The sequence below is a fragment of the Protopterus annectens genome, chromosome 10.part0 (genome assembly GCF_019279795.1).
Source record: "Protopterus annectens isolate FY-2018-M chromosome 10.part0, PAN1.0, whole genome shotgun sequence".
Lineage (NCBI taxonomy): Eukaryota > Metazoa > Chordata > Ceratodontiformes > Protopteridae > Protopterus > Protopterus annectens.
In genome coordinates, this window is record NC_056744.1 from 1,813,782,239 (window position 1) to 1,813,807,811 (window position 25,573).

Genomic DNA, 25,573 nt, shown 5'->3' on the forward strand with positions numbered 1-25,573 from the left:
TTCAATATGTTTGGCATTGCTTCATTTGTATCTAATAACAGCAATAAGTGGTCATCATCCATTTATAACCATGTTTCTTGTGCAGTTTTATGCTACATGCACTATGCAGTAATGACCCTCACTTAATATTTACAAATGTGTCCTTTATACCATTTCCTACGCTTCCTATTTCACAAACAGTAAGCTTCTCCTATAGTTTACCTGTCACATTCTAAAACAAACGTGAGAGCGGCTTTGCACTAATATCCCAGATAGTTCCCTATAAAACCTAAAGACCTGTACTATTTTCATCTTTTCCAACTTATTTCAAGTGAAGCATGCATGTGAATTTAATAATTTATTTATTTTTTATTTTATATTGTCACTAGTTATATCCAGTAAGGCCATAGTTTCTCTTTATTCTTCTTCACGAGTGACCAGATAACGAGACATTAAATAGTTTGCAGAGGATCGTACAATTATGCAGGAGGAACCAATGGGATTCAAACCTTCAATTCAGTGCTCTAATCAATGTGATGTGCTGCTGTTTTCACAAACAAACACAAACTCAGTGTATAGCGGACAGCTTGGGTTCTTCCTTTTGAGTATTCCCTTGCTCTATGGCCACGATCATGCCCTTGTTCTATGGCCTTGGGCAGCAGCCTGTGCTTTTGCAGCACATGAAGTGGTTTGTGACATCACAACAAGAGCTATGACTGTGCTTCAAATACATAGTTACTGAGATAACAAAAAGACTGCTTATTTTTTGTATTGCCAAATTCTTTTCTAGGCAAAGTGTGTGTGTGTGTGTGTGTGTGTGTGTGTGTGTGTGTGTGTGTGTGTGTGTGTGTGTGTGTGTGTGTGTGTGCGCGTGCACTTGCTCGCTCACACTCAGTACATACTGCCCACATCTGAGCCTTCCCACTGATCTATGAAACTGGCAACAGATATTAAGAATGTACAGTAATGCTGTAAATGAATTCAGTAAAATTAACAGACCAGGGTTTTAATCTCACAGCCTGACTTACATATGAAGTAGCTCCTAACACATCACTTACCCTTGCATCTAACAGCCTAGTACTAAGTATTGCTTAATGCTATATCTGAGCACCTAGTGTCCAGTGTTTCAGCATCACTGCTGTAGTTGTGTATCTGTGGCTATTTTTATTTTGCTTCCTTTCATTTGATAACTGAGTAAGTCATCTGGGTCTTGGTCTTGGAGACCATTCCTAGCCACAATATGAGTCTGAAGGTCTCTGAGTATGTACAGTCTGTACACTGACATTTATGAAATTGCACTATCACAATAAAATTACCCCACCTAGCAACAGAGTGCAGCAGCCACAGTTTGAATAAAAAGGCAATCTGTGCCAGCAGGTGGCCTTGTCCTGTTCTCAAAAGGAGTGAAAAAATACCAAAGTAAGACACCATGAAGGTCCGCATACGCACAAAAAAAAAAAAAAAAAAAAATATGCATTTCCTGCAGGCTCACATGTTTAATGTGTGAGTCAGAATCTAAAAAAATCATCAGAGAGTAACAACAGGTGTATCAGAGAACAAAAATACATTTACATACATTTTATGTTATAAATTTGGTACTATATTTCTCTCCCTTGTTATACATTTCTAAAGCAATGCATATTAAAACAGAATATTTGCTGTTGGTGGACATTTTTTATCTACTGCCATCTCTGTCTTCTTGACTGCTACACCAAACTCAGTCTGTTGACACTGACCATTGATCAGACTGCAGAGAGTTATACGACTTCATGTACTAAATTAATTGAAGAAGCAGATGAACACATAGCTAACACTAATGGAGGAAGTCATGTACACTTGCACAGTTAAGAAAACACAATGCTAAAGTATGTCACAGTAGTTAAGTAGTTAGTGTACCAAGCTGCAAGCATATATTTGTAGGTTTGAATCCCATCACCTCCCATTTCCACACTGAGTAAATGGAAAGCTATTGGGCTTCTTTGTGTTTTGAATTTAATTTAAAAAGGGATTCACATGGGCCAACTTAGGCAAAACACTGAAAGTGAATAAAGTACCATGAAAAGCAACACATGCCATGTTTATAGAAGCAGAATAACTGTACCTGATAATTATTGTATTTTCTGTAAACATTTCTTGTGTCATTTTTCACAACAGACACTTATTTTTGTGGGTCATCCCCTCTCCCTCATTACTGGAAAAACAGAACAAATCATATCAGCGATGCAGGCTCTCCTAAATGCTACAGGACAGCAATGGGTCATGCTCCCCCACCTCTTACACACAAATACAAACATTTTACACCTCACTTTTATTTTATTTACATTTTCTGTTGTTTTCTCAAATCCTTTTTTTTTCTCAGTTTACTTACAACTGGGTTCAAATTGATAAATGCAGTATCAGTCAGTTCATAGGTTAGTACTAGGCTAACTGCCCTTTCGAGACATTTTTAAGCTTAGCCAATTATCCCTTGTGAGACTCAAACCCTGTACCTTGTGTTTGCAAGGCAAACACCTTAACCACTAGGCCACCCTCCCAACCCAGGCAGAGTGCCATCCAAATGGGATTCCACTCTCCTGCTGTGCCATATGTTAGTCCCTTCCTCCAGGCTTCAGTACAAAAACATTGCAAACACTAACTAGAAACAAATACTAAACCCTAAAAGGACTGGATTATGGGCAGCAGAAAATGCCACAGTACATCCCAGCTGAACCTTCTGTACAAAATATGGCAAACTAGTTCACTATACAAATAAATATTTGTCTACTAAAAGGGAACGTGGCATTCTAGTCATCTAGTCATACTTATTTATTCAGTGTTGACATAGTGATTCTCTGAAATACACTACCTTTAAGTTTATGGTCAGTCATTGCATTCTGAAAGAAATTAATGCAATACAACATTTTAACTTTTATTTGCCATTTTATTGTTCTCTGCTATTTAGACTTGTACCCAGCTGCCCTTTGAGAGGTTTTATTCCCCACGTCCCCCTAGCAGAGAAGCTCAGAGAGGAAGTATTGTGAAAGATAGCCATTCTGGTAGTTAAGGTACTCTGTTCCCTACTTTTTACCATTCCATCCCCCCTGTTACCATCAGTACTTTGTCCCCTAACGTATTGGCATATGTTACTTGCACAGATGTATATTAACAGTCTTAGAGCCTTGAAATCTTCACAGCAGCACTTCCAGCCCTGCTTCTTCCTTCAAACAACCACACAGACATCTGCAGGTAGTAAGACTGTGACGGAACACAGCACGTTCCCCTCCTAAACAGGTAAAGAAAACTGAGAAATTTGAAATGCTGCATACATTCCCATATTTTGGTTGGAGCCCCCCCCACCCCACCCCCCCACCCCCAGCAGTCCCAGGTCTGGTACAAAGCCTATGTTGTTGAAGTGGCATGACAGATGGACACAGTCACCTCTGTTCTCAATACCTCCAGACAGGTGTACAGTCTCATTTCTTACCTGCACAAGTATGTAACTATTTTTTTCGATAATCCTTCACTTTGAACTGCTGCATGCTAGGAATCTTGATAGGAGGCACAGAATATAACTGGGAACCAAAAGGACAAGAGTCCATGGTGCTAGGCAACAGCAGCTTCTGTTTCGAGGGTGAATTCTCTGTGCGAAGCTGAATCTTATCCATACTGGGGACAGATGGAACTTTGACAACCTGCTGCACAAGCTGATGTTTGCATAGCAGGCTATCAAGGCTACCTGCAAGCTCCTGTGTCTTCTGATGAATCTGTCTCAAGACTTTGTCCACATCAATCATTCTCCGTGACAGCTTCACCTTGCTTTTACAGTGGAACTGTACCTGCAGCCGCTCAAACTCCTTTATGAACTGTAGATCATCACTTTCTTGGCACAGCTGGTCAATTTTCTCCATCTCCTGGGAAAGCTCTTGTTTGTGTTCAGCCAGTGCTGCACGCTGGGCTGTGATATCTGCCAGGACAGTGCCCTCTTCAGAGTTCACCATCTCCAGTGTGTCCTTCTCGAACACCTCCACCAGCAGCCTCATTTCAGCGCTTACAGTGGCAAGCTTGCTCCTTAGTTCAAATGCTTTTTCCTTCACCTCAAACTGGTTGGCTTCTGTGTCCTGCACAGCCTTCTCTGTGCTTTTCTCATCCAGACACAACTTTTGCCTCTTGTCCTGCAAGAAAGCTTCCTTTTCAGTATGTGCTTCTTGCAGTGTCCTCACCTCATGGTTCTTGTGCGGTCCAATCACACAGCAGCTCACACAGGTGCAGGTGTGGTCAGTGTGGCAGTAGTACTTTATTACCTCCTGGTGAACGAGACATCTCCTATCTTCCAAAGAAGCAGATGGATCTAGCAAGGTGTGGTCCCTGAATGCTGGCTTCTCCAGATGCTTCTTAGCGTGGCCCTGGCACAAGAAGGCCTCACATTCCACACACTTCTTTGCTGCTGGAAGTGTGGTTTCAAGGCAGAAGTCACAAGGCTCAGGTTCAGCTCTTGCAGGAGGTTGTGAGGCTGCATAACACATCACAATGTTGGAGAGTTTCAGGTTCCTTTGAAGCACTGGCTTCTGTGTAAACTGAGCTCGGCACTCTGGACAAGAGAAGCAATCTCCATTGGTCTCAGTCTGAATTTCCAACAGATTTTCTAAGCACTTCTGACAGAAATTGTGGCCACAGTCTAATGTAACAGGGTCTGTGTAAATGCTGAGACAAATCGAACAGTTTAATTCTTCTTCTAAATTGCAGTTAGCTGATCCCGAAACTGCTGCCATCTTGCAGGATTCTGTGAAATGAAATAGAAAAGCAGGGGGCTACACATGCTGGGGCTTTGTGAGTCAGTAGCCTTTTACCGTAATTATCCAAATAAAGGAGACTCTTAAAAAAAAAAGCAGAGGGCTGTCTATGTTTCATCACATCTTTTCCTTCATTAGTGCACTATGTTTGTTTTCCTGTAGTGCTTAGTTCAGTAGTGTCTTGGAGCTTGAGGAATAAATTACAGTTTTTACATTTCGGTAACTGCTTCTGCCTACTGATTTTATAAGTGGTTTTGCATGCGCAGCTTTAGGTATGACACGTGGCGAGGTACATTTTGTTCTGTTAGATGTGAGCTTTCAAATCCCAGACTGCCACATGTGGAAAAAAGTGTCTGAGTCTTTGTGTCCAGTTTTCTTTTTTCTCATTTGGTTTGGAAATTTGAGCAAAAATTATCTGCATAGTGGAAGGATTGGCCAGATTCTTTCCTTATCTTTCAAATGTTGTTTACACTTAGAACATAAATAGTTAAATAAATAAATAAATAAATAAATAAATAAATGTGCTGTGGTCAGATTTAAAAAAAGATGAAGAAAAACAAAGAAACTTTGATATGAGAGCCAATTATTCATTACAGATGCAAAATCATTTCCTTTCATCTTGATCTCTGCATGCTTATATACATTTAAAAATGAAAGCCCACATAACGTTTACTCCCATTAATTATTAACTGTGCAAAATGCTTACTGTACCCTCCTCTGCAAATGTACTGCTTAACTATTGCAGAAATGCACCTCCCCCACTCAGTGAGTCTCTGAACATCTGTCAGTGTTATCCCAACAAAAAACAATCAAGGAAACTTCTTTTAAGAGTGGAAATAAGGGGCGGTGTTCCCCCTCAGGTAAAGGGGAGGAGTTGGTGTGTGTCTATTGTTGAAAAGGACACTTGCACAGCAGGAAATAGAAGAGAATGTCTTTCTCTAAGTACAGTGGGTGTTAAAGTTAAGTCAGCAAAATAAGAGAGGGAAGTAGGATTTTCTAGGTTATATTATTTAATGTTCTAAGAAGATCAGTTGTCTTTCAGGAGGTAATTCCCTTTTTTCAGTTCTGGGAGATAAAAAACAGATATCTAGTCAGATAAACAGTTTTGCTAATTCATTAGCCCATTAAAGGTGTAACATGCATCACTTTTTAAATCCCCTGTGTTCCATTGCTGACTAACAAGGCTACAACAGAGCTTCTGCAAGAGAAGTTGGCAGGATGCTTAATGCACATGTTTTTTTTTGGCCCATCTGCTAAAAAGCAGCAGCTGGTGAATATCTGAACAGTGCAGGGCAGGGTTGGGAGCAGTGTGCCATGAATGCCTCTCAGCAGCGATGATTTGCATTTGTTTAAAACCACTTTAGAAACACACAGCCATGAGTCAGATGGAGCTCTTTCTGCATCGGTCAGCACTTGCTGTTTTGTAAAGCTCATTGTTCTTCTGAGAATAGAAAAACATGCCAAATAGAAGCACTGCCTTAACTTATTTTTGAATGTTTTGCTTTTTTACCAGACTGTGTTTTGTGCTTGTTGAAGACCACGGTGTTCCTTGCCCCCCAGAACTACCACCACTCATAATATGACAGACCTGTGTGGCTGACGTGTGCCACCCACTAGTCTGATATGCTATATTGTTCAGTAATTTCTGTTAACTTGGGGTTTCCACCTGCCACTGTTTCACAACACTGACCTGATTTGGGCAGTTGAGTTCTGTGGAAAAAGAAAAAGAAAAAAATAAAATTCAACTGTCCTAATACTTTAGAAGAAGATGTCTAACTTTCTTCTACTTATTGCATAAAGCTCTGCGACAAACTTAAGACCTACTTACTGGCTTTTAAGAAGCTTGATTGTTTCTGTCCTGCACTGGCATGTATTTGCCTGTGCTATTTCAAAGTGAGGAGTGTTTTAGGTGAGGGAGAATCTGGGTAATAAACCTATTGTCGTTTTTTTTTTTTTTTCCGCTTTTGTTTATGGAAACTGTAAGGTGGCTGGCTGCCTCCATTAATATATGTGTTACCCTCCTGCTAGTGCATTCCAAACAGAGATTCTCAAAGAGGGGAGGGCCTTTTGTGGACGAGAAAACAAGGTGAAGATCCCCAATCATGTAGTGATACGAAACTGAGAATAGGGACATCCTTTAGTCTATCTGGGGCAACACACATTGCTATGCCTTCAGTTCTCTGTGTCCTGTCTAGCTTAATCTGGTGTTTCTTCAGGAAAGCATGCACATGGGCTGATTCTACAATGAGGCGTATGAGAGATACTGACCTCCCTAGAATGACATATCATTTTAATATCATGTGAGCTACACCAAAAGCACATCTACCTGTTGTGGCAACCTGCTGCTCACAGAAAAGACCATCATATATAATGGTATCATGTCCTTTTATAACAAAGACTGTCTTTAGTGGTACTATGGTGTAAGTGACTAGGACCATTCACTTCCACAGATGACAGCACTACATGTATCTATATTTAGTGCCAAACTATAATCTTTGCACCATTTGTACTATGGGTCAAAATCTGTCTGGGAAATCAAGATTACTAGAAGAAGAAAGCAATATTTAATATCCATCATCTACAAACTTTGTAAGCCAAATTCTTTTATACTTGTATGTCAAAAAGAAGGTGCTAAAAACTAATGGGTTGCATATGCAGCCCTGGGAATCCAGTGGACACGTCAGCTGGTACAGCGTTTACCATCCTCTTCCCAAATGTGTTCAGTCTGATAGCCAGTTTTCAGTCCAGCAAATAGGACAAGAATACATTTATTTTATTTATTTATAGTGGTTTACTGGGGTAGGACACTGATTAGAAATTATCGATTGCATGCTCAGCTTGGGTTACATGAACAGTAACAAAAAGAAAAGAATAGGAAGTTAGCATAATGGTTAAGGTGCTTACCTTACAGACACAAGGTGCAGGGTTTAATTCTCACATGGGATAACTGGCTGGACTTAAACTGCCCCTTAAGGGCAGTTAGCCTAGTACAAATCTGTGAACTTGCCATATAAAATGATTGAATAAAGGAAACTGTGTGTTTACATAGAGGTATAAATAGGGAACTGTGTGTTTACATACAGGTCAATGTATAGAACACTGAGTACAGTGAATGGCGTGTTTACATAGAGGTATACATAGGGAACTGTGTGTTTACATAGAGGTATACTAAGGGAACTTTGTGCTTACATAGAGGTATACATGGGGAATTGTGTCTTTACAAAGAGGTATACATAGGGAACTGTGTGTTTACATAGAGGTATACATAGGGAACTGTGCGTTTACATAGAGGTAAACATAGGGAAATGTGTGTTACATAGAGGTATACACAGAGAACTGTGTGCTTACATAGAGGTATACATAGGGAACTGTGAGTTTACATAGAGGTATACATAGGGAACTGTGTGTTTACATATAGGTATACATATGGAACTGTGTGTTTACATAGAGATATACATGGGGAACTGTGTGTTTACATAGAAGTATACACGGGGAACTGTGTGTTTACATAGAAGTATACATAGGAAATGTGTGTTTACATAGAGGTATACATAGGGAACTGTGTGTTTACACAGAGGTATACATAGGGAACTGTGTGTTTACATAGAGGTCAGTGTATAGAATACTAAGTACAGGGAACTGTGTGTTTACATAGAAATATACATTGGGAACTGTGTGTTTACATAGAGGTATACATAGGGAACTGTGTGTTTACATACAGGTATACATAGGGAACTGTGTGTTTAAATAGAGGTATACATAGGGAACTGTGTGTTTACATAGAGGTATACATAGGGAACTGTGTGTTTACATAGAGATATACATAGAGAACTGTGTGTTTACATAGAGGTATACATGGGGAACTGTGTGTTTACATAGAGATATACATAGCCAACTGTGTATTTACATAGAGGCATTTATAAGGAACTGTGTATTTACATAGAGGTATACACAGGGAACTGTGTGTTTACATAGAGGTATACATAGGGAACTGTGGGTTTACATAGAGGTATCAATAGGGAACTGTGTGTTTACATAGAGGTCAATGTATAGAACACTGAGTACAGTGAACTGTGTGTTTACATAAGGTATACATAGGGAAATGTGTGTTTACATAGAGGTATTCATAGGGAACTGTGTGTTTACATAGAGGTATACATAGGGAACTGTGTGTTTACATAGAGGTATACATAGGGAACTGTGTGTTTACATACAGATATACATAGGGAACTGTGTGTTTACATAGAGGTATACATTGGGAACTGTGTGTTTACACAGAGATATACATAGGGAACTGTGTGTTTGCATAGCGGTATACATAGGGAACTGTGTGTTTACATAGAGGTATACATAGGGAACTGTGTGTTTACACAGAGGTATACATAGGGAACTGTGTGTTTACATAGAGGTATACATAGGGAACTTTGTGTTTACATAGAGGTATACATAGGGAACTGTGTGTTTGCATAGAGGTATACATAGGGAACTGTGTGTTTACAAAGAGGTATACATAGGGAACTGTGTGTTTACATAGAGGTATACATAGGAAACTGTGTATTTACATAGAGGTATACATAGGGAACTGTGTTTTTACATAGAGGTATACATAGGGAACTGTGTGTTTACATAGAGGTATACATACGGAACTGTGTGTTTACATAGAGGTATACATAGGGAACTGTGTGTTTATATAGAGGTATACGTAGGGAACTGTGTGTTTACACAGAGGTATACATAGGCAACTGTGTGTTTATAGTTTCATAGTTTGGTTCATAGGTTCATAGCTTGGTACTAGGCTATCAGCCCTAGGGCCTATACAAGCCTAGCCATAATAATTCCCTGGCTATTTCTTCCCACACTATTTACTTCCCTGGACCCCTGTCTAGCAGGGCGACTGACGTGATCCCCAGGGTGAATTTCCTTTCTCCCATCCAATCGTCAAGGTTCCTTTTGAAGAGGACCAAAGAGGCACTCTGCTTGACATGTATGGGCAATCTATTCCAGAGTCTGGGGAGTCTCTGGGTCAGGAACCTATCCCTCCAGCATGTTTTGTGTATTGTGATGACAAGGTTTAGATCCCTGGAGCGTGTGACTCTGAGGGATTGGAATTTTTTTAAGTGTAGCATGTCCAACAGCTCTGGATTTGACATGGCCATTTGATGGATGTTAAGCAAAGCTCGCCTCTGAGTAGACGATATGTGACAGAGTATAGCTGGAGTTTTTTAAGGCTGTCAGCATAGGGCATCTGCTTTAGGCCTGTGATTCTTTTAGTGAGGTATTTCTGTGGCCTTTCCAGTTGTTGCAGATGTCTTGAGAGGTACATACCAAACGGGGCATTGTATTCTATAATGGGTCTAATGAGGGATGAGTACAGTGGGACAATGACCTCCTTTTTTCTGGATGAAAAGCCCTTAGTGATGAGGTGTGCCACATAGAAGGATTTCCTGACTGTTGTGGCGATGTGGTTATCGAAGGTGAGACCACTGTCCACCTGTGTCTTTAAGTCTCTTATCAAACTTTCGGTGTTTAGTGTACTGCCACCTATATGGTAATTCACGGATACATGTTTTTTCCCAAAGGGGATAACTATACATTTCTTGGCATTGAGCTTGAGCCCATGGCTCTGATGCCAAGCATCTGTTTCTGTAAGGCCCTTTTGTAGAGTATCCACATCACTAGGCTATCTGCCCTGGGGCATTTATAAGCCTAGCCATAGTGATGTGGCTTTCGCCACCCCATGTAATGGTACAAAAGTGTACAGAATAGATTTAGAATACTGTGCCTCTGTCTAGTAGTGACACAGTGAAGACCCCCTTACATAATAGAATTAGTTTACTGTGCCTCTGTCTAATAGTGACACAGAGATGACCCCTGGGGTAAACCTACGATCTCCCATCCACTCGTCAAGATTTCTCTTGAAGAGAGTCAGTGAGGGGCTCTGCCTAACATGAACTGGGATTCTGTTCCAGAGTATGGGAAGCCTCTGAGTTATGAATCTGTCCCTCCAGCATGTCCTATTCATATTTGTGCTGAGGTTTAAATCTTTAGCTCTCGTGGTTCTGATGGATTTGGATTTTTTGAGGTGGAGCATGTCCATCAATTCCTGATTGGACATGGCCTTGTCAGGCACAGATCACCTCTGAGCAGGCGGTATGCTACTGAATAGAGCTGGAGTTTCTTTAGTCTGGCAGCATATGACATATGTTGGAGACCCTTGATCCTCTTGGTGAGGTACTTTTGGGGTCTCTCTAGCTGTTGCAAGTGCCAGGTGAGGTACATACCAAATGGGGCATTGTACTCAATCATGGGCCTGATAAGGGAGGAGTATAGGGGTACAATGACCTCCTTTGATCTGGATGTGAATCCCTTCATGATAAGGTGGGCAAGGTAGAAAGTCCTTCTAACCACTTTGGCAACGTGGGTGTCAAATGAGAGGTCACTATCGACTTGGGTCCCCAGGTCTCTGATTACTTTTTCCATACTCAGTGGGTTACTGTCTATGTGATAATTTGTGGGTACTTTGTTTTTCCCAAAGGGGATGACTATACATTTTTTGGCATTTAGTTTAAGGCCATGACTCCGGCACCAGTTGTCCGTTTCAGTGAGGCCTTTCTGTAGGATGTATGTGTCAGCTGGTGTATTGACTATGGCGCCTAGTTTGCAGTCATCTGCGAACTTTGTCAGCCACAACCCTACCATGTTTACTTTCACATCTGAGAAATAAATGCCGAACAAGAGGGGTCCCAGGACAGAGCCCTGTGGGACACCACTTTTGACTGGCTTTGAGTCTGACATGGCTCCAGTGATTTTGACTTTATGGGTTCTATCCTTTAGCCAGTTTGCCACCCATCTTGTGACATATGGATTTACATTTAAGCTGTTGAGCTTGTCTATGATGCCAGAGTGGGGTATTGTGTCGAAAGCTTTAGCCAAGTCCAGGTAGGCTGTATGGACTGCTTTGCCCTCGTTAATGGCTCTAGTGACTGTTTCGAAAAAGTCAACCAGGTTCAAAAGGCAGGATCTGCCCTTTACAAAGCCGAACTGGGTGGGATCAAGTGTCTGTAAGTCCCCAATGTCTCTGTTTATAAGTTCCATAATGATTCTTTCCATAGCTTTGCAGACCAGGCTGGTTAAGCTTATGGGGCGGTAGTTACCAGGGTCTGTAGAGGTGCCTCCTTTGTGGAGTGGGACAACTGTTGCTGTACACCAGTGTTCAGGTACATATCCTGTAGTAAGGTAAGGTTAAATACCATTTTTATGTTCGGGTTTAGCTATTCTTGGAGTTCATGTAGCACGCAACCCGGGATACCGTCAGGTCCCATTGATGCTGTGTTTTTAGCTTGGCTGAGGGTGGTTCTCACCTGGACATCTGAGATGACAGGGAGGTTACATTCAGCTGGGATAAGTATTTCTTCTTTTGGGAGTGAGGGAGGGGAGAAATTTGCACTGAACCTATCTGCCAGAATGTTGGCAATATCTGTGGGTTCAGTGTATTTTTTGTCATTGTGAACTAACTCTGAACATATCTGAGGGTTTCCATGAGATTTCTAACATAGCTGAAGAAGGCCTTGTGGTTATCTTTAGTGTCCATAGCGATTTTTCTCTCAAAGTTGGCCTTGGATGTTTTTATAAGAGAACGTAGCTTTCTACTAGTGCTGATCAGAGATGCCTTCTCTTTATGGGATTTTGCTCTGTCGTGCAGTAGCTTCCTTCTTTTGTTATACAATTTGTTTATGGCTGGGGTCCACCAAACAGGACGCCTGCCCTTGGTAGAGAGGGTCTTGGTTTTATTTGAGATTGCATGTTCCATGCATTCTTGGAGATGTCCATAGAAAGCATTTGTGAAGGATTCTGTATTGTGGGATGTGGTTTCCACTGGCCCAGTGGGCTTAAAGGATACCATCTCAGTTTTAAGAAGTGTAAAGTCGGCTTTTGAGAAGTTTTTCACTGTAGTCTTTTGTGTTGGGGGTGGAGGTGGGATATGTATATCCAGGGTGCTTAGTTTGTGGTCAGATCTCACTAGTAAGGGGTATACTTCTGGTGTGGAGCACTTTGTCCCTATGTTTGTGATGATCAAGTCTAGTATATCATCTCCCCTTGTGGGAGAGGTGACTAGCTGTTCCATTGCATTTGAATTTATGAATTCCAGGAACCTTTGGGCTAGGGTGTTTGGGCTAGAATAATGTACCCAGTCTATGTTAGGGTAGTTGAAGTCTCCCAATAGGATGGTGTTTGGTGAGACATTCATATCCTCCAATGTCTTCAGGAAGGCTGAGTGGGGTTCCTGAGATTGGGAGGGTGGTCTGTAACATGCTACCAGTTGTATAGCAGTTTTGCCTATGGTTAGTTGCACCTGGATGGTCTCTGATGCTTCATGTGTTGCCACTAACCTGGAGGTGTGGGTGTCCTTGATGAATATGGACACTCCCCCTCCATTTTTGGTTTGGCCTGAGTTTTGCGGCCGAAAAGCATGATACGAGGTATAGCCTGGTAGCGCTGGGGTGCTCTCAGGAGCCTTGAACCAGGTTTCAGTTACTGCACAGACATCGATGTTCTCCATACTGAGGAGTGCTTTGAGAGCCTGCATCTTGAGATTTAGACTTCTGGCGTTGAGCAGCATTACCCTTAATTTTTTTCCATTTTTGTTTTCTACGGAGGTGGGTTTGTCTTTTGAGCCTTGCCTAAAAAAGGCACTATGGGGGAGGCAAGAGCCTTAGCCAATATCCGGAAGCCCAGTGGTGACAGATGCAAGCCATCCCTTGCGAAGCAACATGGCTTGTCCAGCATTTAATCCCAAGCAGACAGACATTGGATCCCCCTAGAATGACACCAGTATTTGAGCCAATTATTAAAGCTGATCATCTTGTCTTTGTATTGTGGCATCATTCTTGGTGAGGGCAAGATGCTGCTCAGGGTCAGGGTCATACCAGCCTGGGCTACATAATCAGACAGATCCTCTATGTCTCTTTTCATGTAGTCCAGGGAGGTACGTCTCAGGTCATTCATGCCGGCATGGACAATGACGGAGTCATATTTGTATTGCTTTGGCATGACCTGAGTGCGTGTGTTATGTGGCGGATCCTGGCACCCGATAAGCAGCTCACCGTTACCCTCTCCTTGTTCAGCCTGGTAAGCGGAATGTCAGTGTGTCTGACTATAGAGTCACCTATTACTAGTTTATCAGGCATGGTGTTTGGCCTTAAGGGCTGTGATTGTTTGAGGTATACATACCTGTTAAAGGAAGAAGCAAGAAAAAGAAAAAAGGGAAGGGGGTAGAATAAGAAGAAGAAAAGGAGAAGGAGAGGAAGATGGGGAGTATGCATGAGTGTCAATTATTCATCATTGGTATCCAGCAAAGAGTTGGTGGTTGTATATATAAGTAGGATGTCATCTGCAATTTAGTAAATCCCCCCATTGAGTCTGTGAGGGATTAGATTCTGTGAAGTTCTGTTAAAATAGTTTGATATTATCTACTTGGTAGGTCAGCAGACAGTTGAGAATAGGTATGCAAGTAGAAAGAGGGTGAAAGGGACTCTCTTGTGAGAGTCCTACCCTGTGGTAGTGCAGAGTTATGTGACCTGCCCTGTATTCAGACTGTTGCATTCATGCTGCTTTTTAGACAGTGCTTGAAATGAGGTCAGAAAACTAAGCAGTCAGTGAGTTAGCAGGGTCACGAGGAAGTGACTGCCATAGTTTTGGGGCAAGGACCGAGGCTCTACATCTTGTACAATGTAACCTGAAAGAAGGTGTTTGTAGAAATGGGCCACCTCCTTCTTGGCTCCTGTGATTATAAAAATGGGCCGCCTCTGTCTTGGCTCCTTCTGTGGTTATAGAAATGGGCTTCCTCTGTCTTGGCTTCTATGGTTATAGAAATGGGCAACCTCTGTCTTGGCTCCTGTGGTTATAGAAATGAGCCACCTCTGTCTTGGCTCCTGTGGTTATAGAAATGGGCTACCTCTGTCTTGTCTTCTATGGTTATAGAAATGGGCCAACTCTGTCTTGGCTTCTGTGGTTATACAAATGAGCCACCTCTGTCTTCGCTTCTGTGGTTATAGAAATTGGCTACCTCTGTCTTGACTCCTGTGGTTATAGAAATGGGATACCTCTGTCTTGGCTTCTATGTTTATAGAAATAGGCCAACTCTATCTTTGTTCCTCCTGTGGTTATAGAAATGGGCTACCACTGTCTTGGCTCCTATGATGATAGAAATGGGCCACCTCTGTCTTAGCTCCTGTGGTTATAGAAATGGGCTACTTCTGTCTTGGTTTCTATGGTTATAGAAATGGGCCACGTCTGTAGTGGCTCCTGTGGTTATAGAAATGGGCTACCTCTGTCTTGGCTCCTGTGGTTATAGAAATAAGCCACGTCTGTATTGGCTCCTGTGGTTATAGAAATGGGCTACCTATGTCTTGGCTTCTATGGTTATAGAAATGGGCCACCTCTGTCTTGGCTCCTGTGGTTATAGAAATGAGCCACCTCTGTCTTGACTCCTGTGGTTATAGAAATGAGCTACCTCTGTCTTGGCTTCTATGGTTATAGAAATGGGCCACCTCAGTTCTGACTCCTGTTGTGGTTATAGAAATGGGCCACCTCTGTCTTGGCACCTGTGGTTATAGAAATGGGCCACCTCTGTCTTGGCTCCTGTGGTTATAGAAATGAGCCAACACTGTCTTGGCTCCTGTGGTTATAGAAATGGGCTACCTCTCTTGGCTTTTATGGTTATAGAAATGGGCCACCTCTGTATTGGCTCCTGTGGTTATAGAAATGAGCCACCTCTGTCTTGACTCCTGTGGTTATAGAAATGGGCTACCTCTGACTTGGCTTCTATGGTTATAGAAATGGGCCACCTCTGTCTTGGCTCCTGTGGTTATAGAAATGGGCCACCTCTGTCTTGGCTCCTGTGGTTATAGAAATGGGCTACCTCTGTCTTGGCTTATATGGTTATAGAAATGGGCCACCTCTGTCTTGGCTCCTGTGGTTATAGAAATGAGCCACCTCTGTCTTGACTTCTGTGGTTATAGAAATGGGCTACCTCTGTCTTGGCTTCTATGGTTATAGAAATGGGCCACCTCTGTTTTAGCTCCTCCTGTGGTTATAGAAATGGACCACCTCTGTCTTGGCTTCTGTGGTTATAGAAATGGGCCACCTCTGTACTGGCTACTGTGGTTATAGAAATGGGCCACCTCTGTTTTGGCTCCTCCTGTGGTTATAGAAATGGGCCACCTCTGTTTTGGCTCCTCCTGTGGTTATAGAAATGGGCCACCTCTGTCTTGGCTCCTATGGTTATAGAAATTGGCCAACTCTGTCTTGGCTCCTCCTGTGATTATAGAAATGGGCAAGCTCTGTCTTGGCTTTTATGGTTATAGAAATGCCCTATCTCTGTCTTGGCTCCTGTGGTTATAGAAATTAGCTACCTCTGTCTTGGCTCCTGTGGTTATAGAAATGTGCCACCTCTGTCTTGGCTCCTGTGGTTATAGAAATGGGCCATCTCTGTCCTGGCTCCTGTGGTTATAGGTCATAAATGCAGCAAACCACTGGTAGTCTTGATGAAGTACTTTGAAATAAAGGCAGCCAAGAAGGAAGCTGGCTCTTGCTTGCACTGGTAACCACTTAGCCTTAGAAAGAGTGAGGCAATGACTGATGTTCACTCTGAGGGGAGTTTAATGTGAAGTGGCAGATTTTATTTGAGATTGTTTGAACAGTGGTTATGTTTTCGGCAGAGGACGAAAAAAAGATAATCATATTCAACGGAGTATAACACATATTTTACAAACTCATACATGTTTATATTTACTTACCAAGTGTATTGTATACAAAATACAGAACAGTATTAGGCAATCTTAAAAAGGGTACATAATAATGTTAGTACTTAATAATATTAAGAAAAATGTATCTCACATACCTGTATTATTGCACACCCTAGAGTGAAGAGATTAAAGTAATTGTAGTTTATGTAACAGTAACAATTTATCGATGCAAGGATAAAACAAAAAAATGAGAGTAGATTAAATGTGAGAAAATAAGACTGAAGAAATGAATGTAAAAAGATAGATTGCACTGAATGAAAGATACCTAAACTGGACAGTGAAACATGGTAATACAGAAAGAAAAAGAAAAGACTTACGAGCATTTTGTAGGTTCAAAGGTTCAAACTAATTGTACTGCCTAATGGATATTTGTGAAGGCTGGCCATGAACACCCAAGCATAAGCTATTATGCATCAATGTTCCCTGAGTTAGAAAATGATTATCACAAACCCCAGACTTCAATTTGTGCATTCCTATCCAATCACCTGGACTAGTTTTAAATATGGATAGGGATTGGCTTTGTTAAACCTTGTTAAATATGTAAAGGAAATCTATTCCAAACACGAGTCATAACATAGGTAGGAACTTGTGACACCAGTGAGTGTTGCTGAGTTCTGCAATGAAGGTTGCTGTCTTTAGAGGTGGTATTGGATTGGCAATTAGCTTTGTAAAGGTGTAGAAGATCAAACAGTCAAAGGTCTTACGTAGGCTTATGCATACCTCTCAACCTCTTAGTGCAGGAATTCTAGACAAAGCCACAAATAATGTTGGAACAAAGGCCTAAAATCAGGGATAAATATTAAATTAAATATTGCTCTTACAAATTTAGAAGATTGTCCGAATAGCATCTTATGCATTAGCATGCGTTTTCTGAAGGATGGGAAGTGTGAAACTCAAATGTCTGTTATTATTTATTGACATCAGTTCTCAGTCACCTGCTAAAAACACATTTTATGAGGAACAGACCAAAAGTATGCAGTAAAAAATCTGGATATTATGCTAAATTCTGGACAGTTGAGAGGTATGGCTCTATGAGATCTGGATATTATGCTAAATTCTGGACAGTTGAGATGTATGGCTCTATGATATCTGGATATTATGCTAAATTCTGGACAGTTGAGAGGTATGGCTCTATGAGAAGAACAAAGGTCAATTGAAAGATCCTTTATAAAACAGAGCATATAGAAAGGACTTTAGTCTGTCACGATACTTTATGTTGCCCAAACCAGAGATTTTTTTGTCAGAAAATACTGGAGTCTTTCAAGCTAGTCTAGGTGTCTAGATAGGTGCACCTCAAGTAAAGAATTGTATTCCAGAATGGGTCTGTTAAGTCAGGGGTGCAGTCAGACTAGGACTTGTTTGGACATAGAAGATACAACTTGGCATATAAATTGAGTGAGACAGAAGGGCTTCCTCACCACATCAGAAATATTATAGTCAAATAAAAGCTCTTTGTCAGCATAGGTGCTGAACTCACTGATGATATTCTGGGGGGACAGAAAGGTAGCATGAGAATGGGAAGGCAATTTTACCAAAGAGGACTATTATGCATTTCCTTCTTTCTTTCTTTCTTTCTTTCTTTCTTTCTTTCTTTCTTTCTTTCTTTCTTTCTTTTTCTTTCTTTCTTTCCTTCTCTCTTTCTTTCTTTCTTTCTCTCTTTCTTTCTTTCATTTTTTCTTTCTTTCTTTCTTTCCTTCTTTCTTTCTTTCTTTCCTTCCTTCTCTCTCTCTTTCTTTCTTTCCTTCTTTCTTTCCTTCTTTCTTTCTTTCTTTCTTGCCTTCCTTCTTTCATTCTTTCTTTCTTTCTTTCTTTCTTTCCCGCCTCCTTTCTTTCTTTCTTTTTTCTTTCTTTCTTTCCTTCTTTCTTTCTTTCCTTCTTTCTTTCTTTCTTTCTTTCCTTTTTTCTTTCTTTCTTTCTTTCTTTCTTTCCTTCTTTCCTTCCTTCTTTCCTTCTGTCTTTCTTTCTTTCCTTCTCTTTCTTTCTTTCCTTCTTTCTTTCCTTCCTTCTTTCCTTCTTTCTTTCCTTCTGTCTTTCTTTCCTTCCTTCTTTCTTTCTTTCTTTCTTTCCTTCTTTCTTTCTTTCTTTCCTTTTTTCTTTCTTTCTTTCCTTACTTCTTTCTTTATTTCTTTCTTTCTGCCTTTCTTTCCTTTTTTCTTTCTTTCTTTCTTTCCTTCTTTCTTTCTTTCCTTCCTCCTCTCTTTCTTTCTTTCTTTCTTTCTTTCCTTCTTTCTTTCCTTCTTTCTTTATTTCTTTCTTTCCTTCTTTCTTTCTTTCCTTTCTTCTCTCTTTCTTTCTTTCTTTCTTTCTTTCCTTCTTTCTTTCCTTCTTTCTTTCCTTTTTTCTTTATTTCTTTCTTTCTTTCCTTCTTTCTTTCTTTCTTTCTTTCCTTCTTTCCTTCCTTCGTTCTTTCTTACCTTCCTTCTCTCTTTCTTTCTTTTTCTTTCTTTCCTTCTTTCTTTCCTTCTTTCTTTCATTCCTTCCTTTCTTTTCTTTCTTTCGTTCTTTCCTTTTTCTTTCATTCTTTCCTTTTTCTTTCTTTCCTTTTCTCTTTCTTTCTTTCCTTCTTTCTTTCTTTCCTTTTTCATTCTTTCTTTCCTTCCTTCTTTCCTTCTGTCTTTCTTTCTTTCCTTCCTTCTGTCTTTCTTTCTTTCTTTCCTTCTTTCCTTCTTTCTTTCTTTCTTTCCTTCCTTCTTTCTTTCTTTCCTTCTTTCTTTCTTTCCTTCGTTCTCTCTTTCTTTCTTTATTTCTTTCCTTCCTTCTTTCTTTCTTTCTTTCCTTTTTTCTTTCTTTCTTTCCTTCCTTCTTTCTTTATTTCTTTCTTTCTGTCTTTCTTTCCTTTTTTTCTTTCTTTCTTTCCTTCCTTCTTTCTTTCTTTCCTTCTTTCTTTCCTTCTTTCGTTCTTTCGTTTTTTCTTTCTTTCTTTCTTACTTTCCTTCTTTCTTTCTTTCTTTCTTTCCTCCCTTCTCTCTTTCTTTCTTTCTTTCTTTCCTTCTTTCTTTCCGTATTTCTTTCTTTCCTTTTTTCTTTATTTCTTTCTTTCCTTCTGTCTTTCTTTCCTTCTTTCCTTCTTTCCTTCCTTCTTTCTCTTTCTTTCTTTCCTTCTGTCTTTCCTTCTTTCCTTCCTTCTTTCCTTCTTTCTTTCTTTCTTTCTCTTTCTTTCTTTCTCTCTCTCTCTTTCTTTCTCTTTCTTTCTTTATTTCTTTCTCTTTCTTTCTTTCTTTGTTTTCTTTCCTTCTTTCTTTACATCTTTCTCTCTTTCTTTCTTTCTTTGTTTCTTTCTTTCCTTCTTTCTTTCTCTCTTTCCTTCTTTCTTTTGTTCTTTCTTTCTTTCTCTCTTTATTGCTTTCTCTTTTTTTTCCTTCCTTATTTCTTTCTTTCTCTTTCTCTTTCTTTCCTTCTTTCTTTCTTTTGTTCTTTCTTTCCTTCTTTCTTTCCCTCTTTCTTTCTCTCTTTCTTTCCTTCCTTATTTGTTTCTTTCTCTTTCTCTTTCTTTTCCTTCTTTCCTTGTTTCTTTTGTTCTTTCTTTCCTTCTTTCTTTCTTTCCCTCTTTCTTTCTCTCTTTCTTTCCTTCCTTATTTCTTTCTTTCTCTTTCTTTTCCTTCTTTCTTTCTTTTGTTCTTTCTTTCCTTCTTTCTTTCTTTCCCTTCCTCTTTCTTTCTCTCATTCTTTCCTTCCTTATTTCTTTCTTTCTCTTTATCTTTCTTTTCCTTCTTTCCTTCTTTCTTTTGTTCTTTCTTTCCTTCTTTCTTTCTTTCCCTCTTTCTTTCTCTCTTTCCTTCCTTCTTTCTTTCTCTTTCTTTTCCTTCTTTCCTTCTTTCTTTATTTATGTCTTTCCTTCTTTCTTTCTCTATTTCTTTCCTTCTTTCCTTCTTTCTTTTCTTCATTTCTTCCTTTTCTTTCTTGTTTTATGTAGAAACACAAGTTTACTGCTACAAGCTGGTAAAAATGGACTGCCACAATAAAAAAAAAATATTTAGAGCTTTCGTCCACAAGAAAAGTGAACCTTTCAGAACAATACAGAAACCTTCTCCCATCCTATTATAGTCATCCACATTAATCAAGTAAATAATTATTACTATAATTAACACCATAATTAACAATGCAAATTAATTAAAGCACAAAGACCCATAAAACTAACATTCATATAAGATCTATTAAACACATACTAAAAACCTTATAACAATGTTTTTTAAAAGATTTTTTTAAAAAACATCAAAAACACAATAACTCTACTTAACCACTTGGCACCTATGTTTCAAAATGGGTAATATAGATATATGGTCATTAATCCCCGCTGTCTTGAATGCATTTAATTGAAACTGCCACCTAGTCTCCTTTTCTTCTAACAACATTTTCACCCCCCCCCCCCAGGGTTAATATTGACCTAATCTAAAATAGCAAAATGAAATTTAAAACATGTAGGGCTTGCAGTCAAGTCTCTATATAATGCATTATTCTCACTTTTTTATTAAAATCATATAAATGTTCAGAAATCTGGCATCTTAAAAATGTATCAGTTTTACCAGCATAAAATGCCGGACAATCTATGCACTTGGCCAAATAGACCACCCTTTTAGTCTGACAATTGCCCCTCTTAAAAAATACCCTGCTTTTACTCACATTATCTAGGGTAATAAAATCCACCTCCAATATATAAGAACATTGTTACAAGACCCACATTTGCTAGTCTTCCTACCTTTGCCTATTTTCTTTTCTTTTTTTTTTTAGTTTCAGCTCAAGAGTGACATGCCAGGTATAGTTAAGATCCAGGTCCCGTTGCAGAAGTAGGTATCCAAAGGGGATTTTATAAGTATACCCAGTTTACATGCATTAGCAAACTTTTTTACCCACAGACCCTCAACATTTAATTTAACCTTAGAGAGGTAGATGTAGATGTCAAAGAAGATGGTGCCTGGGACAGGAACATGAGGGATACTGTTAGCAATGTTTCTTGATGAGAGAAGAAACCCATCGCTTTGACTGAGTGAGTCCTATTAGTGAGCCAGTTTGCTATCCAGTGGACTATAAGTGGATTAATATTGTCTTTGCTTATAGTACCAACAAGATATATGATGTCAGAGGCCTTGACTAGGCAAGGTGGGCAGTATGGACAGCTAGACCCTTACTGAGTGCCTCAGTAACCTTGTCAAAATGTCAGACATGACCTGGCATTTTTACAAATTCAAATGAATTTGGATTGAGGGGTTGGAAGTTACCAGTGGCACTGCTCATAAGTAAAGTAATTATCCACTCTATAACCTTGCCAACTGTAAACTAGTGGAAGAAATCGGTCTGTAGTTACCTTTGTCAGTCATAGGATTGCCTTTATAAAGAGACACCACAATGGTAATGTCCCATATTTCTTGAATAGAGCCCATTGATAAATTAAGGTTTATCAGATTTAAGAGGTGATGTTTAGCACTTACTAACAAGCCGTTAACAGTATTATCAAGACCAATGGACCCCCCAAGAGGGTCTCCCCAAACAAATGACTGGTGCCAGAAACATGACTTAAAACTAAATGCCAAAAAATGCATCATCATCCCCTTTGGGGAGAGTAACATCCCCACAAATTATCACATTAATAATAAGGTCCTTCTTACATAGAAGTGTTTTACACCTCACAAATTAGCTTTAATATTTGCCAATGAGGAACTATGTTGGAAATGTGAGATAAAATTAAAAGCTGACTGGCAACATATTTTTTATGACTATAAATGCCTCAGTGTGCAGTGGAATAACATTAATTATCTTTTTGATCTTTAATGACAGCTGCCAATTAACTAATTCAATGATCCTATTTAACTCTCCCATACCCAAGTGTGTTCCGAAAAAAGATTTATCAATCATCTGGACATTGTTAGCTATAGCACAAAAGGTCATCACCATTTATTGGAAAAGTGTGACTTTTCCTACCTTCAACAAATTTAAAAATCTTGCCTTAACAGTTGAACGTATGGAAATCTCTACTTTGAAGAATAGAACCAACAGACCTATATCATACTACAACACTTGGATGACAGTAATGGAAATACTCAAGAAAATGGACAAAAATACATGATATTATGATTTATTCTTCACATAATGTTCAATTATGTCATAATCTGTATAGACACCGATGTATATAGTTTCCCAGTGTTATGAAGTTATTTAGTTTTAAGATTGTATATATGTTGTATATTCCTTGTTTCATGTACTGTTTTTAAAAGATGTTATTTAAAACAAAAAAATAAAAAAAAAATTAAAGGAAAAAATAATAAGGTCCTAAGCATGCAATCAGTCGTGAGGGACTTGGGCACTCAGGTTGATAACAAACTGACTTTTGACCACCATTTTGCCTCCACTGTACAGAAAACTTTTTACATGGCACATCTCATTAGTAAGGGTATCTCATCCAGGGAGAAGGAGGTCATAACCTCCCTGTATTCTTCCCTTATAAGGCCCATTATTGAGTACAACACCCCTTTCAGCATGTACCTCACAAAGCACATGCAGCAGCTAGAGAGAACACAGAGGTTCATCACCAGGAGAATCCTGGGCCTCACACATGTACCCTACACAGATAGGGTAAAGGCCCTGTCCCTCTACTCACTCTCATACATACTTCTCAGAGGTGACCTCTGTCTGGCAAACAAAGGAATCTCAGACCCCACCTTGATGGGACTGCTGCATATGCGCAAGTCAAGCTCCACTCGAGTAACCCACATGTGTGGCCTCAACCCAATCTGTAACATAAATAGGACTTGTTGGCGGGACAGATTTGTGTCCCAGAGACTCCCTTTTTGTGGGATAGACTATCTCTCCATGTCCCTGCTGGACAGAGGCATTGTGTGCTGACTTGTTGGAACATGGGCTAAATTCTTGGCTAGGCTTGTAAGGGCCTCAGGGCCAATAGCCTAGTAACTTCTTATGAACCTATGATCCTATAGTTGTTTTTAGTTTTGTTGAGAAATAATATAACTTGATCAGAGGTGATTTTTTTTTAGAGGGGGGGTTGGTACAGGGGAAAAGGAGTACATTTAGATTAAAAAAATGGGGCAAAGTTGAGCTGCATATGTTCACAAGCATATTAATAATGGATATGGGGTCAAAGTGGGAAATTTAATCAGATACAATACAAGTTCAGTACAAAAGTGGGATATGACTTTGAAGTTTTCTGATGTAACTAAAGAATATCTTGTGTTTATCATTATTGTTTGTGGTAACCTTGTACACCCTAATGAGGTTTTTGCTTCTCTGTCAGGGCAGTTGAGCTTTACTAAAAAAAAAGACTGAAACCTTTTTTGTACAGTCTTTTCATAGGTTCATAGGTTGTTATTAGGCTAATGACCACTAAAATTCTTATGAGCCTAGCCACGCACCCTAAACCTATTTGGATCTCGAGTATCAGGGGCATCTATATGGGGGGGGGGGGTAGGATAGTAGGGAGGTGACTAAGGGATTTCTACGGAGTGTTAGTTAGGGTAATACTTTTCTTGTGACAGCCTCTGCCCATAAGGGGTAAATTTATGATTTCCTGTCCAGTTGTCAAGATTTCATTTGTCTGTCCTTTGCACTGGCCGTGGGTATGTTCTGTTCTGCAAAATCTCACATTTCTACAAAAAATGTCCCACTTTCAGCATTTGAAAAGGTGGCAACCCTAAGAAAGCTTGTCAACAATACCCGAGTAGGGTGTTGTACTGAATGTCTTGGCTGGTTCAAGATATGCAGTACGCATTGTTTTACCCTCATCCATTGCCTTGGTGACCCTCTCAAAGAAGGGTAGCAGGTTAAGTAGAAATAACATCATCTTATTAATGCCAAACTGGGATGGGTGCAGTGTCTGTAGGTTTCCAATGCCCTTGTTTATCATTTCCATGATAAATCATTTCACAGCTTTGCATATTAGGCTCATTAGACTGATGGGTCCGTAGTTCCTTGAGTCAGTTGATGGTCCACCCTTGTGGAGGGGAATGACCGTTGCAGTGTTCCATTCACTAGGAATGTAGTCTTTGCTAAATACATAGATTCTAAACTTCAATCAGTTATTTTGGAAAACAAGACCATTTTAAAAGACTCCTGGGACTTTTTAAGACGTATTGACAGTTCATTGATCAACACAAAAAGTTTCATTACTCTTGACGTGATAGATTTATTCACTTGTATTCCTCACAACACAGGTCTGGTTTGGTTTGAAGAATTCCTAGCAGACATTCACACTATTCCTTTTAAAACATTTTGAACATGTCTTGTATTTATGGACCTTGTGTTAAAAAACAATTTTATATTCTTTCAAGGTGAATATTTTAAGCAGTTAAAGGGTGTGGCAATGGGGGCACATTGTGCGCCCACTTATGCCAATATTGTTATGCTATACTGGGAGAAAAAAATATGTTTTCTCCTCAGAATATTACAATTGGAATCTATGTGGGCGCTTCTTGGATGATATTTGTTTATTCTGGGATGACTCAGAAACTAAATTTGTAGAGTTCCTTGAATATATTACTGGAACTACTGACTTTCTGAGGTTCACGCATCAAATTAACGACAATGAATTGGTATATTTAGACATTAATTTAGTTAGAACAACAGATGGATTTAAGTCCAGAATACACAGAAAATCAACCTTTTCCACCTCTTATTTACATTTTAATAGCGCCCACCCACCACACCAAAAGAGAGGGGTCTTTAAAGGTCAACTAGTTAGAGCAAGTAGAATGACCTCTTTGGACAAGGAATTTGAAGAAGAAAGTGAAATCATTATAGATATGTTCAAAACTAGAGGTTATCCAAATGAAATGTTAACAGAAATTTATGCACAAGTAAAGGATGGTAGGAGCGATAGATTTGCTCCCATTTTAGGCATAAGATTGCCCACTACTAACATGGAGATTGTAAACTCAGGACATGTTAACACAGAGCAGAAATTTTCGTCTGCTTTTACTATGACTTATACGGGTGAAACCAACGTAATTAAAAAAGTAATAAGCACTGAATGGTCTAGATTTGCAAAAATTTCAGATTTAGAAGTTATTTTTG

The 25,573-nt window shown here is 39.6% G+C and overlaps 2 protein-coding genes across 2 annotated transcripts in view; both read right to left on the reverse strand.

Moving 5' to 3' along the window:
- The window catches only part of LOC122814512, a 393,708-nt gene extending 388,738 nt beyond the window's left edge, over nucleotides 1–4,970 (reverse strand). Inside the window, exon 1 of the mRNA XM_044087086.1 lies at nucleotides 3,460–4,970. Coding sequence (XP_043943021.1) covers nucleotides 3,460–4,727 — 1,268 coding nt within the window. The 5' untranslated portion in view covers nucleotides 4,728–4,970. The remainder of the gene's footprint in view (nucleotides 1–3,459) is intronic.
- Nucleotides 4,971–6,396: 1,426 nt separating this feature from the next.
- Nucleotides 6,397–25,573, reverse strand: part of LOC122814513 (trimeric autotransporter adhesin AtaA-like) — a 100,777-nt gene continuing 81,600 nt past the window's right edge. Inside the window, exon 3 of the mRNA XM_044087087.1 lies at nucleotides 6,397–6,458. Within this exon, the coding sequence (XP_043943022.1) occupies nucleotides 6,397–6,458 (62 nt within the window). The remainder of the gene's footprint in view (nucleotides 6,459–25,573) is intronic.